Source organism: Montipora capricornis, chromosome 10 (assembly GCF_036669925.1).
Source record: "Montipora capricornis isolate CH-2021 chromosome 10, ASM3666992v2, whole genome shotgun sequence".
NCBI lineage: Eukaryota > Metazoa > Cnidaria > Anthozoa > Scleractinia > Acroporidae > Montipora > Montipora capricornis.
The window spans coordinates 13,781,659-13,794,158 of NC_090892.1; the positions used below are offsets into that span (position 1 = coordinate 13,781,659).

Sequence of the window (12,500 nt, forward strand, 5' to 3'; positions counted from 1 at the left end):
TTTGTTTGGTTTATGAAGGAGAAAGTCTATAAACTAGAGACATGTACAGAATATATATTTTGCTTTGAATTTCCATACAAACCTTTGAATATCCCGCCATGTTGCCCTGATTACCCATGATGCAATCAAGAGCGTGAACTCGTCTCATATTATGTGCACTTTGGCTTCAGTATTTAAACGGTTAAAAGGAAACCCAGACCTTACCTTGATTTATAGTAGCACTGGAACTGCAACGGGGAAACTTGCAGGTCACGAAACAAGTGAACTAAACCAACTGGGATTAACGAGAAGTTAAAGCAGCACGGGACCAGAAAGCTCGCTGTGTCCTTTTACGTGATCTTACAGCTGAATAAATGCATTAATATTTGGGCAACCTTCGTGTCAATAGCTTACCAATATAGAGATTGATCTGGCCTGATGAGACAATTTAAGGAAAAATAAGCAGTAACGACGGACTATCACTGAGTTCCGCTTATTCAAACACAACCTGTGTTGAAAAACCACATTCTTTTTGCATTGTTTGTGACTATAGGTACCTACGATGTATATTTAATGCGACAATGATTCGAGGAATGAGAAAGTAGCTTAAACTCTGAGCAAAATCACGGTAGTGTTGGAACAATATACACTCTTGGCATATTGTTGTAGACCGTTCAGTGACTGTGTATGTTTTGTTTCTGGAACTTGTCAAGACTGCTCCGATATTAATATTTTCAACTTGTTATTTTCGGAAAAGATCGTATATTTTAGGAAACATAATGTCAGTTGATAAGTGGCAGTTGTACCAAAATACATCTGAGAATCAGGCAGGCTACATGGCCTTGCGGTGGCTTAAGCTTTTAAATTGGAAAAGTGTGGGGTTCCACAAGGTTCCACTTGTAGGCTCGCTACTCTTCCTCATTCATGTAAATAACATTTCTGCATGTCTTAAGTATGGAGTCACGAGATACTTTCTTGATGACACGGATTTGACGTTTTCGAGTTGTAACTCTACCAACTTTGCAGCATAAAATGTCTGACGATCTTAACTCTATAGTTCCTTGCTTGGTGGTCTAGAAATAGGTTTACTCTAAATGCGTTGTAGTCTGATTTTACATGCATGGTGATAGGCTCGAGACAAAGAGTGCTGGCCTCGAAGGGGGTATCGCCATTCCTTTGCATGACACTGAATTACCTAGAGGTGAAATGCCTTGGTGTTAAAATTGAGAAAAAATTAACTGACATGGAATTCCCACGTATTGAATAACATTACTATTAGACAAAAGGTCACTAGTAAGTTAAGTATTTTAAAAAGGGTTAAGTCAGTTCTGAAAATTGCCAAAACCTAATGCGGATATATAGGGCAATAATGGAACCATATTTCACTTACTGCTCTGTTGTTTGGGTTGAAACAAAAATGGCTAATTTACAAAACCTTCAAAATACTGGAGCATGTATTATTACCGGTGGTTCTTGCTCGAAAATACCCAATGATGTTAAAAATCTTAAATAGTCTTTCCAGTATATGTAAATGTCAGAGACTTTTAAACGATTTTTTAACTCTTCTATAAACGACTACGGCCTGCGATCGTCCAATCTGAACATTACGCTTCCAAAATGTCGCACTAGTTATTACAGAAATCGTTTTGAATTCACTGGCGCGAAATTTTGTAATGATTTGCTGTATACTCTTATAAAGAAGAAACTTCTTTGAAGCAATTTGTGAGAAGACTAGCTTCTCATACTATCGGCATTAGCAAAGGGTAATCTTAATTTTACGCATATACTCATTTTAAATTGATTGTGACCTACTGTAGTTCTTTTTTTTTATTGTATGTAGTTAATATAGCTTTGGTTTATAGGTCACGGTTTTCACGTTACATCATCGCCGCCATGTTGGTAAGATCTCTCATTAATATTAGCTCCAATATTCGTCCACCAGTAATTGTACATTGCAGCCTTGTTATCTCTGTCTCTAGAGATTGGTTGCAAACCATCTATACGGATTTTATGGTAACCACTTTTTAACACTTCGTATGTTTTAATGAAGATTCCATCCATCTATCTTGCTTATTCCTACATGTATTAAAGAGGCCCTGATAAGGAGGCGTCCCGTGTCACTTGTCTGAATTTTAAAATCACTCGTATCGGGGTTTTAATCGGCTCATTCTCGGCCTTGACGTTACTGTCGGAATTTTGCTGGGAAAGGATGTCTTTGTCGGAATTTCATTTTATGTGCCGTCGCTACTTTTTGGGCCATGTCGCTTGTCGGAATTTACCCTGTCAGGGCCTCATTAAAGTCTTCGCGTTGGTCAGTGAAAGGAGGTGCACAATTAATTGCACCAATCTGTACTTGTTCAGAATATTTTGCAGTCACCTTCGAAGAAAACCATTTCTTTAATTCTTCCGTTTCTTGCTTCTAAATGCAGCGGAAGGTGCTCAAACATTCAAGTATAAAAGCGACATACAGAAATGGCAGCGCACAACCTGGCGAACAGTGATTATCCATCTTGATTGGCTTATTAGAGCGCAGGTTACGCAGGTATGGCACATTTGCATAAAGAACCTCCCCAAAACTCGAGGATATATCCACGAGTAAAAACGAAGGAAAAAAAAAACAACAAGAACTACAAATTTCCTCAAAATCCCCGCTTGGAAGAGCAGTCGTTGCTCAGATGGCTAGTGCGCGGCTTTCGGAGCGAGAGGTCCCCGGTTCGATCCTCGGTGACTTCAACGTCTGTTTCGACTTTCCTCTGATCCTTGTAGCTATAGCTTTAAATACCCGTAAAACGGAGCACTGACAGAGGGAGGGGGGTAAAGGGTGCACCGTCGGCTTCCATTGATACCAGCCTCGTAACTGAAGGAACTACCGACGTTAAATCAAGTGACTTTACCGTTACCTTTACCTTTGAAATCCTCTATTTCCAACAGCAGTAAGAAAAAGCTTCGTCAGTATTTCCAGTGCTGCGACACAGTCGACTAAAGGTTTTTTCTAACAATCGCGGAAAGAGATGTCGCGGATTTTGCGAAAATTTAATCTTTTAATTTAATTCTTCCCTATAGAACTGAAAGTATATGATATCATTATATTATGTTTATATTACATATTTACAGTTTTCTAAAGGATAATTAAGTTAAATGTCAGTTTAAGTTTCCCTAAAATCTTCGAATCCGTATTTTCTTATTACGTCAAAACCTCCAAACGACTGTCTCGGAGCACTGGAAGTATATTAACCTAAGCTTTCTCTTAATGATGTTGGAAATGTGGATTTCGCGATTCTACTTTTAATTTTCACCAAGACAACAAACATTATTGTTTTCAAATTTTCAATGGCTCAATAAATTTTGCTGCAAAATAACTTATTCTGTTTGTTCATGGAGTACACGATAAAAGTTCTGAAAAGTTTCCATTTTTTTTGTCGCCAGGATACAGTGTAAAAAGGATAAGAATAATTGGAGCTTGAAGCCGCAAAAAATCATTTAATAACAAACGAGCCTCACTTGCAATTTGGTGATTCTTTACAAGCGTGAGGCGTGCACCACATCAAAAACGCGTGATTCATTAGAGTTCAAACTTAATTGCAATTGCTAGGACACGTTTTACTGTAGACATATCAGATGACAAACTCTCGACTTCGTTGGACGCAATCGAAGGTACCTGTAAAAACAATACAAAGCGAGTGACACTACTGCAGCAGGATCGACTTTCTTGACTCGATTACGTACCTTTTAATTAAAGCAGTTCCTACACGGTCTTGATTGTTCAAAACAGCAGAAAATATGACTGCTGCAACTGATACGACTGCCAACCTACTTCAATATGGATTAATAATTGCATGCATTGAGAACAAAAAAACCGAAACGATAAGGAACAAAAAACTACTTTCTTGCCTGAAAAGTGGTTAAAATTGTTCTATAACAGCAGTTTTAACCAGTTTCCGGCCTCTAGCATATAAGCTTAGCCCAAGTCGTTTATTATTCTAATAGTACGCCCTAAATAACTAAAACTATTGTCGATTTACTTCAGTTTCTCTCATTCATTTTAGGCAATCTTTACGGAACGTTTCTGTAATTCCTCGAATCATCATTTACATTAACTTTACATCGTAGGTACCTATTTCACAAAACGATGCAACAAGAATGTAGTTTTTAACACAGATGTGTTGAAATAAACTGTCTTCGGTGACAAGTGTTCGTTATAGTGTTTACTTTTTCCTTTCTTTCATTATGCAAAGCAATCGATTTTCGAAAGCTGTTGACAGGTTGCCCAAATATCAATGCGTTTCTTCAGCCCTAATTTTGACGTAAAACGCAACACACCTGAAGTTTTCTGCTGCAGATGCTGCAGTCACTTCTCATGAGTCCTAGTCTGCTTTTTAGTTCAGTTCATTTCTTTCACACTTTGCCTGCACGTTTCCCTTTTCCCATTTGTCTACAACGCAACAGTTCCAGTGCTACGATAAATCAAGGTAAGGACGGTTTTCTTTTAGTCGTTTCAATAATTATCCCCTTGCCTTTTCGAAAGGTTATTTTTGGCACATAATATGAGGTAGTCAGCGAACTTTTTCCAGGAGCAAATATTTCGCTGGCAAGTCTTCCAGCTAGGAAGTTTTTACTGAAAGGAACATTTAACAGCTTATGGGTAACTAAAGGCTGACAAGAAGAAATATGATAATCGAAGAGAATTTGATGCAATGAGGCTTAAAGGCCGATGCGGAAATATTCTTGAAAATATGCAAACTACTTGGAAAAATCTAATAAGTAAAAATGGATCCATGCGGGGAAAAATCGAGCAAATAACCTGCGATCAGGCTCTATTTTAGTTTCGCCTGGTACGTAATGTGGAGTTGGCGAAACGAAAAATAGAGCCTGACCAAATTCCTCTTCGAAATTCCTTCCGCCCACTTTTTTTGATTGATTGACTTGTCCTTCATCGGCCAATCAAATTTACTTCCATTACACCACTACACGCGTGGACGGCTATTTTAGTTTTGACCACAGTTAATTACTGTGGGAAGAATATTATAAACGAATTCGAAAGTTACCGTTGGCTTTAATTTGAGAAAAACACATTCAAAGCATGGGGAATTTTATTTTCTGTACCTTTTCGACGACTATATTGCGGCAAAGGCCGGTGTAATTCTTCCTCCGAACTTCATTGAATATGCAATCTTTTAAGCTTGACATCTTAATTTGTAATTGAGATAACCTAGCATTTTGTCGTTGGACGGTTTGGCAATAGATTTGTAAAGAAAAAAAAAAGAGAAATACATTATTTCTTTAACGTGTTTGCCGATGAAGGTTTCTTTGGTGATTTGTTTGGGTAATATCTTCAGTTGCAGTGTATTTCTAGAATTGCGCGCCGTGAAATCATGATAAGTTTGGCCGTCAATTTTTTGATGGAGTATGAACAGTGTTAAAGATGGACTCGCAAAGTGGATTAGTCTCGAGGACTTTGCGAGAGCTCCGCGCAATCACAATGGCATTTTCACTTCCGGCGTTTCAACAGCCAATCAGATCAAGATTTTGCGTCGGCCGACCGTCCGGAATTCTTGAGAGACTTTTGGTCAGGCCCAATTTTAGCGAGCGACGACATAAGAGAACATATGGGCGAAGCTAAAAATGGGCCTGATCTCAGGTTACGAGCACACGGCTAACGTAACACAGGATGGATACTGAAATCCGCGAGCTAAATGAACTTCTGGTGAACTTGGTCGTTTACCCAGGTTCCCATCGAAGTCTACGGAACTCTCCATACCTAGCCTGTCAGAGGAGCATCGCTCCTCTCCAATTGTTTTTTTCGGAGAGCGGGCGGCTGTACACAGGCTATCCATACATTAACACAGTCGAATTCAACATTTGTTTGAACTTGACTCTCTTGAATCAGCCTCAGCCTAGCTTGCGCATATGGTCAAAGATGTAGAGAAATTCCCGGATGACAGGAATGCCCAAACTGCAACATATGGGAAATGACTAACTAAGCATGTCGCATTCAGCGTAAATCCATTTATTTCCTCTGGGCAATGAATTTCTCTCCGTCTTAGCAACATTGTTTGAGATCTCTTTCTCGGCGTGGTGGGCCGTTGTTTATCCATTATTTTTATTAATGAATGATTAACGTTATCATTACTGGGAGAGTAAACTTACAGTCCTAAAATTATAGGACGTATCACAAACAGGAAAAAATGGAATGACCAATGCAAATTTGTGCTCACTGTTTCGGGTGACAACTAAACCCCACAAAGTAATGGCTTTTATATGCAAAAAAATGCCTCTGCTTGCCCTGCATATTTATCTGCCATTCTCGTCTTGAGAACAACGACCTTAAATCAAAATAATGATAATAATAAAAAGACAATCTGAAGGACACAAGCCTTCGAAAATAAATTTACAATTTTTTCTCCACAAATCCACATTGTTCATAACATTTTTTCCTGGAGAAGTTGGCACACTCTTTCCATGCTGAATTAACGACTTGGATAAACGGCAAAATGATTACAATAGCGCACAGGTAAATTCTAGTTCACGTTCTCGTATCCGATGCCGTCGTTCTTGCTTACTTAATTAAGATTTCTATAAAAAGTCTAAGATTTCCTTGTATGTGCTCTCTTTCTATAGCTGGATGGATAAGATGGCTGACGATTCCTTGGATAAGCCAAATGAAACATTGCTTGAAGGACAATTAACGACCGTCAAGTTTTCTCCATGGGTTTGCATTGCTTGGCTTACAGTACTTTGTACTGTAGGTATTGCCATAGTAACGGTCAATTCCCTTGCTGTCATTGTTTACCTCAAAGAGCCCCGTCTTCACAAGCGTGGTATGTACTTGGTGATCAGCCTGGCAGTTGCAGACATATGTATAGGGGTGATCACGCTGAGCGTAGACGTGTTCAGATCAGGTCGTACATGCAGCCTATGGGAGTACTATTTGTCGCCAGCCGGGGAAAGTATTTTACTGGTTGTCCTTATGCTCTTTCCATTAGCTTCGGTGGCAAACCTTGCCGTTATTTCTTTGGAGCGGATGCACGCCACGTTTCGTCCATTTACGCATCGTCTCCTCAAAAAATGGATATTTGGAGCATCTGTTGCGTTCGTTTGGCTTACCGCTGTGCTAAACTCCGCTTGCATGTACTTATATGTCCTCTTTACATTAGGCGGTGAAATGTACTCATATCTGTCAATATTTGTTTGTTGCTTATTTATTATCGTCATTTCTTATACATCGATCGTGGCCAAAATGTACTGTGGAACTCATCCTCACCACAACGGCGCAGTGAGTCGAGAAAGAAAACTGACCAAAACACTATTCATAGTGACAGCTTTATCTTTAGCGTTGCTGCTGCCGCACAATCTTTCTTTTTTCCTCATATTCTCCAAACGAACTTATTCTGGCTTTTCCAGTCAAACAATTCATTTGCATTCCTTTTCGATTTCTTTAGTTTATGCCAATTCACTAGTCAATCCCATTTTCTATGCCTACAGAATCCCAGAATTCAAAAGAGCTATCTCTTCATTTTTGGGCTGTACACCACGAGCTCAGGATTTTCCTTAAAGTGACTCTTAACTTCTATGACTCTTGCTTCCGATGATCTCAATTTGCTTGAGTTGGGTATCAATCTATCAAAGAGTTTGCTCGGTCCGTAACAGTAAAAGACGCTCTTTAGGTCGTACTGCATGCGCGCCCTCTCGCAAATCAGGATGTTATGCAATCGCTTGATATCGATTCCAGGAAACGAGCTTAGTTATTTCCTATAATACTCATAATGCAATGTAGATAGTTGAATAATTAAAACTTGAATTGGAAAATGCTTATTAACCTAAGTGTCAACAACTTAAAAAACACGAATGTAAAAAGTATATTCAGGTTGAAATGTGACGTGATTATTATCATCTTCCACCTTCTCCGGCAGAGTGAGTGTTCACTTTAATGTTGTTCCTTCCAGCTAAGGGGGTACCCAAGCTATGATATAACTGATAATTAAATACATGTTCTTTTATCAGAGAACAACGCAATTTAGTCACAAAAAAAATGAGGCAAAAAGTTAGTGACATCCACAAGTTGCCTCATAATTGCACAAGTTAAACTAGCAAACTTGGTAACAAATTGCCAGAAGAAGTATTACTGTTGACATAACACTCAGATGTTAGACATCATTATCTGGCGAGATTTCCTGGTTTTATTCTCACGTATCAGAAATCTTTGCCACCACTCTGTTTTGATCTGCGCGAAAAAAGGAAACTAAAGTGCACAAAAACCGAACCCAAGACACTGCGCATGACTTGTTAGTATATGTTGCGGGTCAATCCTGAGTCTTTTGTCAGGAACCCTTTCTTCAAACAGGTTCAGAAGAAGTCCCAACGTAAGACATGCAAAAGCTTTTTCCGTTTACGGCATCTACCATCTACCATCATTTCAGTTGTGCCGGTTTGCGCCATGTATAATCTAATGTACTGAAAACAATAACTTTATTCAGATTCGATAAAATGTGAAAGTTACTGTTAAAAATCCGCTAAACAACAAGAAAAAGAACTTGAATCACTTGATGGGGCGCCACTAAGCTGCAAAAGCTTGGAATTATCTGGATTAATTTAACACCTGCAATTGAATGCAGTTTGAATTTGACTTTTTCTTTAACGGCACAATTCACTGCAAAATTTGTAAATAAAAACATAGATATTAATACAGAAAACGTGAGACTAAACTAAGCAAAATCCAGAAAAAGTTAGGAAGTGACAAAAATACAACGCACTTTAAATGATCTGCGCGACAATCCCATTTGATAGAAAACTAATTATAGTAAACGTGGTCGAACCTATAAACGAAAACTAAACATAATGCACTCGCACAGTTCCAGTGGCATCCTGATATTTTTTTCCATTTATATCCGCTATTTTAAAGAAATTTAGGCCCCGTTCACACTAATGCGTGTTCAAAAGTATCCGGTTTCGGTGTCATCGAAATTGCATCTACTGATCTGCGTCCATACTACCGTTTTCCCCGCGTTTTCAACTGTCCGCACGTAAACGCTCGAAAGCGCTCAAAAACTGTTAATGACATGCTGTTTCGTAAGTTGAAAAATATCCTCGAAAGAGATACGGCTGTGATATTTTCTGCATTTCCCGTAGTGCGAGTTTGAAACCTGTAGACAACTTCATTTTGGTTAAATAGAGCAAGGTAAGCCCCAAACAAGTTCGCTAGTAATATTAGGTAAAGCATGTTTTAATGAGTGCAACTCACGTGGTGGGGATGACGTCATCCTTTTCATTTCGATGCGTTTTCGACTGTCCAGACGAAAACGATATGTAGGCGTTTTTATTTGTCTCCACTTTCGAGATCGTTTTCAAATCGATGCGGTTTCGATTAACACGCTCATTTGTTTTAGTGTGGACAGAAGGATTAAATTCATCAAATTGTATGCGTTTTCAAACGAAAACGCATTAGCGTGGACAGAGCCTCGACACTGGCGCTACCGGCGCACCACCTCCGTCCGGCAAACAACTAAACTGGATTCCAGTCCCCCAACATATGAAATCAGAAAATATCTTGTAATCTGTTACGAGGCTTCACACGTTGCATACCATGCAATAGAGTGATGAAGCAGTCATTCCAAAAGTAAGAGATAGCTTTCATTTGCCCTTGCCGCAAGTCTGTTTTCTCACAAAGGAGTCGAAGCGTGACTAAATTATCTCCTCACCACAAGGAAAATCGCGAACGGACGATTTCATTTGAAAACATTGCACAAGCGTGCAAAAAGTTTTTCGGGAAGGATTGAAAGACTCAGTCCACAACCAGCAAGTGCAGTTGAAACCGATTAAAGATAAGCATTAGTGATTCTTAAAGTATTTACAAGGTGTTCTGGGATATTTTTGCCTTATTTTTCAATGCTTTCAACTGCTTCTTTCATAAAGAGCAAAACAAAAGCTCGTTTTTTTGCAAAAATTCGAGACCAGTTACTTTACTAAATTGTGACTATAAAATCGGATCAAAAGCCATAGAAAATCAAATGAAACGGGTAATCCATAATATCATTAAAGAGACTTTTTGAAAGAACATTCAATAGCACAAAAAAAAAATATTGATTAAAGGTATGATAAAGATGGCAGAAACCTGGTCCAAGTTTCCTAATGTTTATAGTTTAAGATTCAAAACAAAATAATACTGCAAAGCTGGTTGTACGTATACTGGTGTGAGGATAAATATTTTTTGATTTACCAATTTTTCGTCAGGCACGGCCTGACTTCTTGAGGGAGTTAAATGATTTGCCGTTACAATTTTTTGAAGTTCAAATATATGCCATGAGCAAACTAGGTTTAAGATTACAGATAAATGTATATATATATGGATATATGTATAGGGTTACAGACGAATATTATTTACAGTTCTTTTCTTTTGCTTATACCTTTGGGTTCAAGCAGAAGATGGGGATTGGAATAACTGCCTGGAGACAGAGAATTGGACTGTTTACACACTCTAAGGTATCATCTCCGGAAGCATCAGACCGTTGTAAAGGAAACCACCTTTACTAGCCATAAAGAAAAGGCTCTATAACATTTCCCAAATTTCAATTTTGTTTCCTTTTTTGAGTTGAGTGTTGTATTTCGTCAGCAAAATTTCGGCATTCGATTGTGTTCCACAAAGTGATCTTTTAGTCGCTTTTTGGCTTCTTTCTTTTTAACTAGCGATGTTTTTGAGCGCATTTTGTTTTTCAAAGGTGTTCCTTTTCTTGGTTCTGGAACGGTCCCCTCTTGAAAAGCGAGAACAGATTGTTCCTCTTTTTTGTGTTCCTTTTGATGAATTCGGAACGTGCTTTCATACTACTTGGGAACAAAATGGTCCTTCATTGATAAAAGGGGAACCAATTGTTCCGAGTTCCGAATCCCCAGCGGAACAAATTGGTCCTTAATGGGTGATTTGGGAACTATTGTTCCTAAACATGTGTTCCTTTTGATAAAATGGGAACGTGCTTTTATAAAGATACGGAACAAAATGGTCCTTTATTGTTAAAAAGAGAACCAATTGTTCCGAATTCCTAATCCCAAGCGGAACAAATTGGACCTTAATGGGTGATCTGGGAACTACACCTTTTGCTGTTCATTTACGCAAAAGATACATTCATTTACGTCAACAGTCGAAACTACGTTCATTAGCACTTCCATGAACTTCAATAACGCGAACGAACTTTCAATAACGCTATTTGCATGTGAATTAACATTCAATAGCATCAACGGATGAACCATTGCACCTTTGGACAATCAAAGATAACAAATATCCTTTCAATCTCGCGCAATGGTTAATCATTAACACTAACAGAAAATCAATTGCATAGTGTGACAATCAATGGCGTATTAGAGACATAAAATAATCAATTTGCATGGAGACGCACAATCAATTGCACCTCCATACAATCGTTTATTCGAAATGCGTAAATGAACAGTAAAAGGTGTATAGTTCCAAAAAAAAATGTGTTCCTATCTACAACATGGGAACCAATTGTTTCGAGTTCCGAATTCCGAGCGGAACAGATTGGACCTTAATGGATGATTCGAGAAATATTGTTCCTAAAAATGAGTTCCTTTCTATCAGGGGCCAAGATGGCACAGTCGGTTAGTACGCGGCCTTGACGACGACGTTAAATATCGTTACTTTACTTTACTTTACTTTTATCGCATGAGAACCAACTGTTCCGAGTTCCGAATCCCGAGCGGAACAAATTGGACCTTAAATGGATGATTTGAGAACTATTGTTCCTAAAAATGTGTTCCTTTTGATAATATGGGAACGCTTTTTTTTTTAATAAAAATACGAAACAAAATGGTCCTTTAGTGTTAAAAAGGAACCAATTGTTCCGAGTTCCGAATTACGAGCGGAACAAATTGGACCTTAATGGATGATTCGAGAAATATTGTTCCTAAAAATGACTTCTTTTCTATCAGGGACAAAGATGGCACAGTAGGTTAGTAAGCTGCCTTGCTGCAAGAGGTCCTGAGTTCGATTCCCGGAGCTTGCATCCTTGTTTCGACTTCTTTCATTTCCGTGTAGCTAAGTAGCTTTAAATAAATCCCGAGCAGAACAAATTGGACCGTAATGGATGATTTGAGAACTATTGTTCCTAAAAATGTGTTCCTTTTGATAATATGGGAACGCTTTTTTTTTTTAATAAAAATACGGAACAAAATGGTCCTTTAGTGTTAAAAAGGAACCAATTGTTCCGAGTTCCGAATTACGAGCGGAACAAATTGGACCTTAATGGATGATTCGAGAAATATTGTTCCTAAAAATGAGTTCTTTTCTATCAGGGGCAAAGATGGCACAGTCGGTTAGTAAGCGGCCTTGGTGCAAGAGGTCCTGAGTTCGCTTCCCGGATGTCGCATCCTTGTTTCGACTTCTTTCCTTTCCGTGTAGCTAAGTAGCTTTAAATAAATCCCAAGCAGAACAAATTGGACCTTAATGGATGATTTGAGAACTATTGTTCCTAAAAATGTGTTCCTTTTGATAATATGGGAACGCTTTTTTTTTTTAA

General features: G+C 38.5%; 2 protein-coding genes across 3 annotated transcripts in view; one reads left to right on the forward strand and one right to left on the reverse strand.

Moving 5' to 3' along the window:
* The window catches only part of LOC138021412 (cytochrome c oxidase assembly protein COX18, mitochondrial-like), a 401,574-nt gene that overhangs the window by 167,956 nt on the left and 221,118 nt on the right, over nt 1-12,500 (reverse strand). The gene's annotated exons all lie outside the window — the stretch shown is intronic.
* On the forward strand, nt 4,341-7,790 carry LOC138022351 (trace amine-associated receptor 9-like). Its single transcript, XM_068869463.1, has 2 exons — nt 4,341-4,448; nt 6,598-7,790. Exon 2 carries the CDS (start codon nt 6,602-6,604, stop codon nt 7,529-7,531), a length of 930 nt encoding a protein of 309 aa, XP_068725564.1. The 5' UTR covers nt 4,341-4,448; nt 6,598-6,601; the 3' UTR covers nt 7,532-7,790.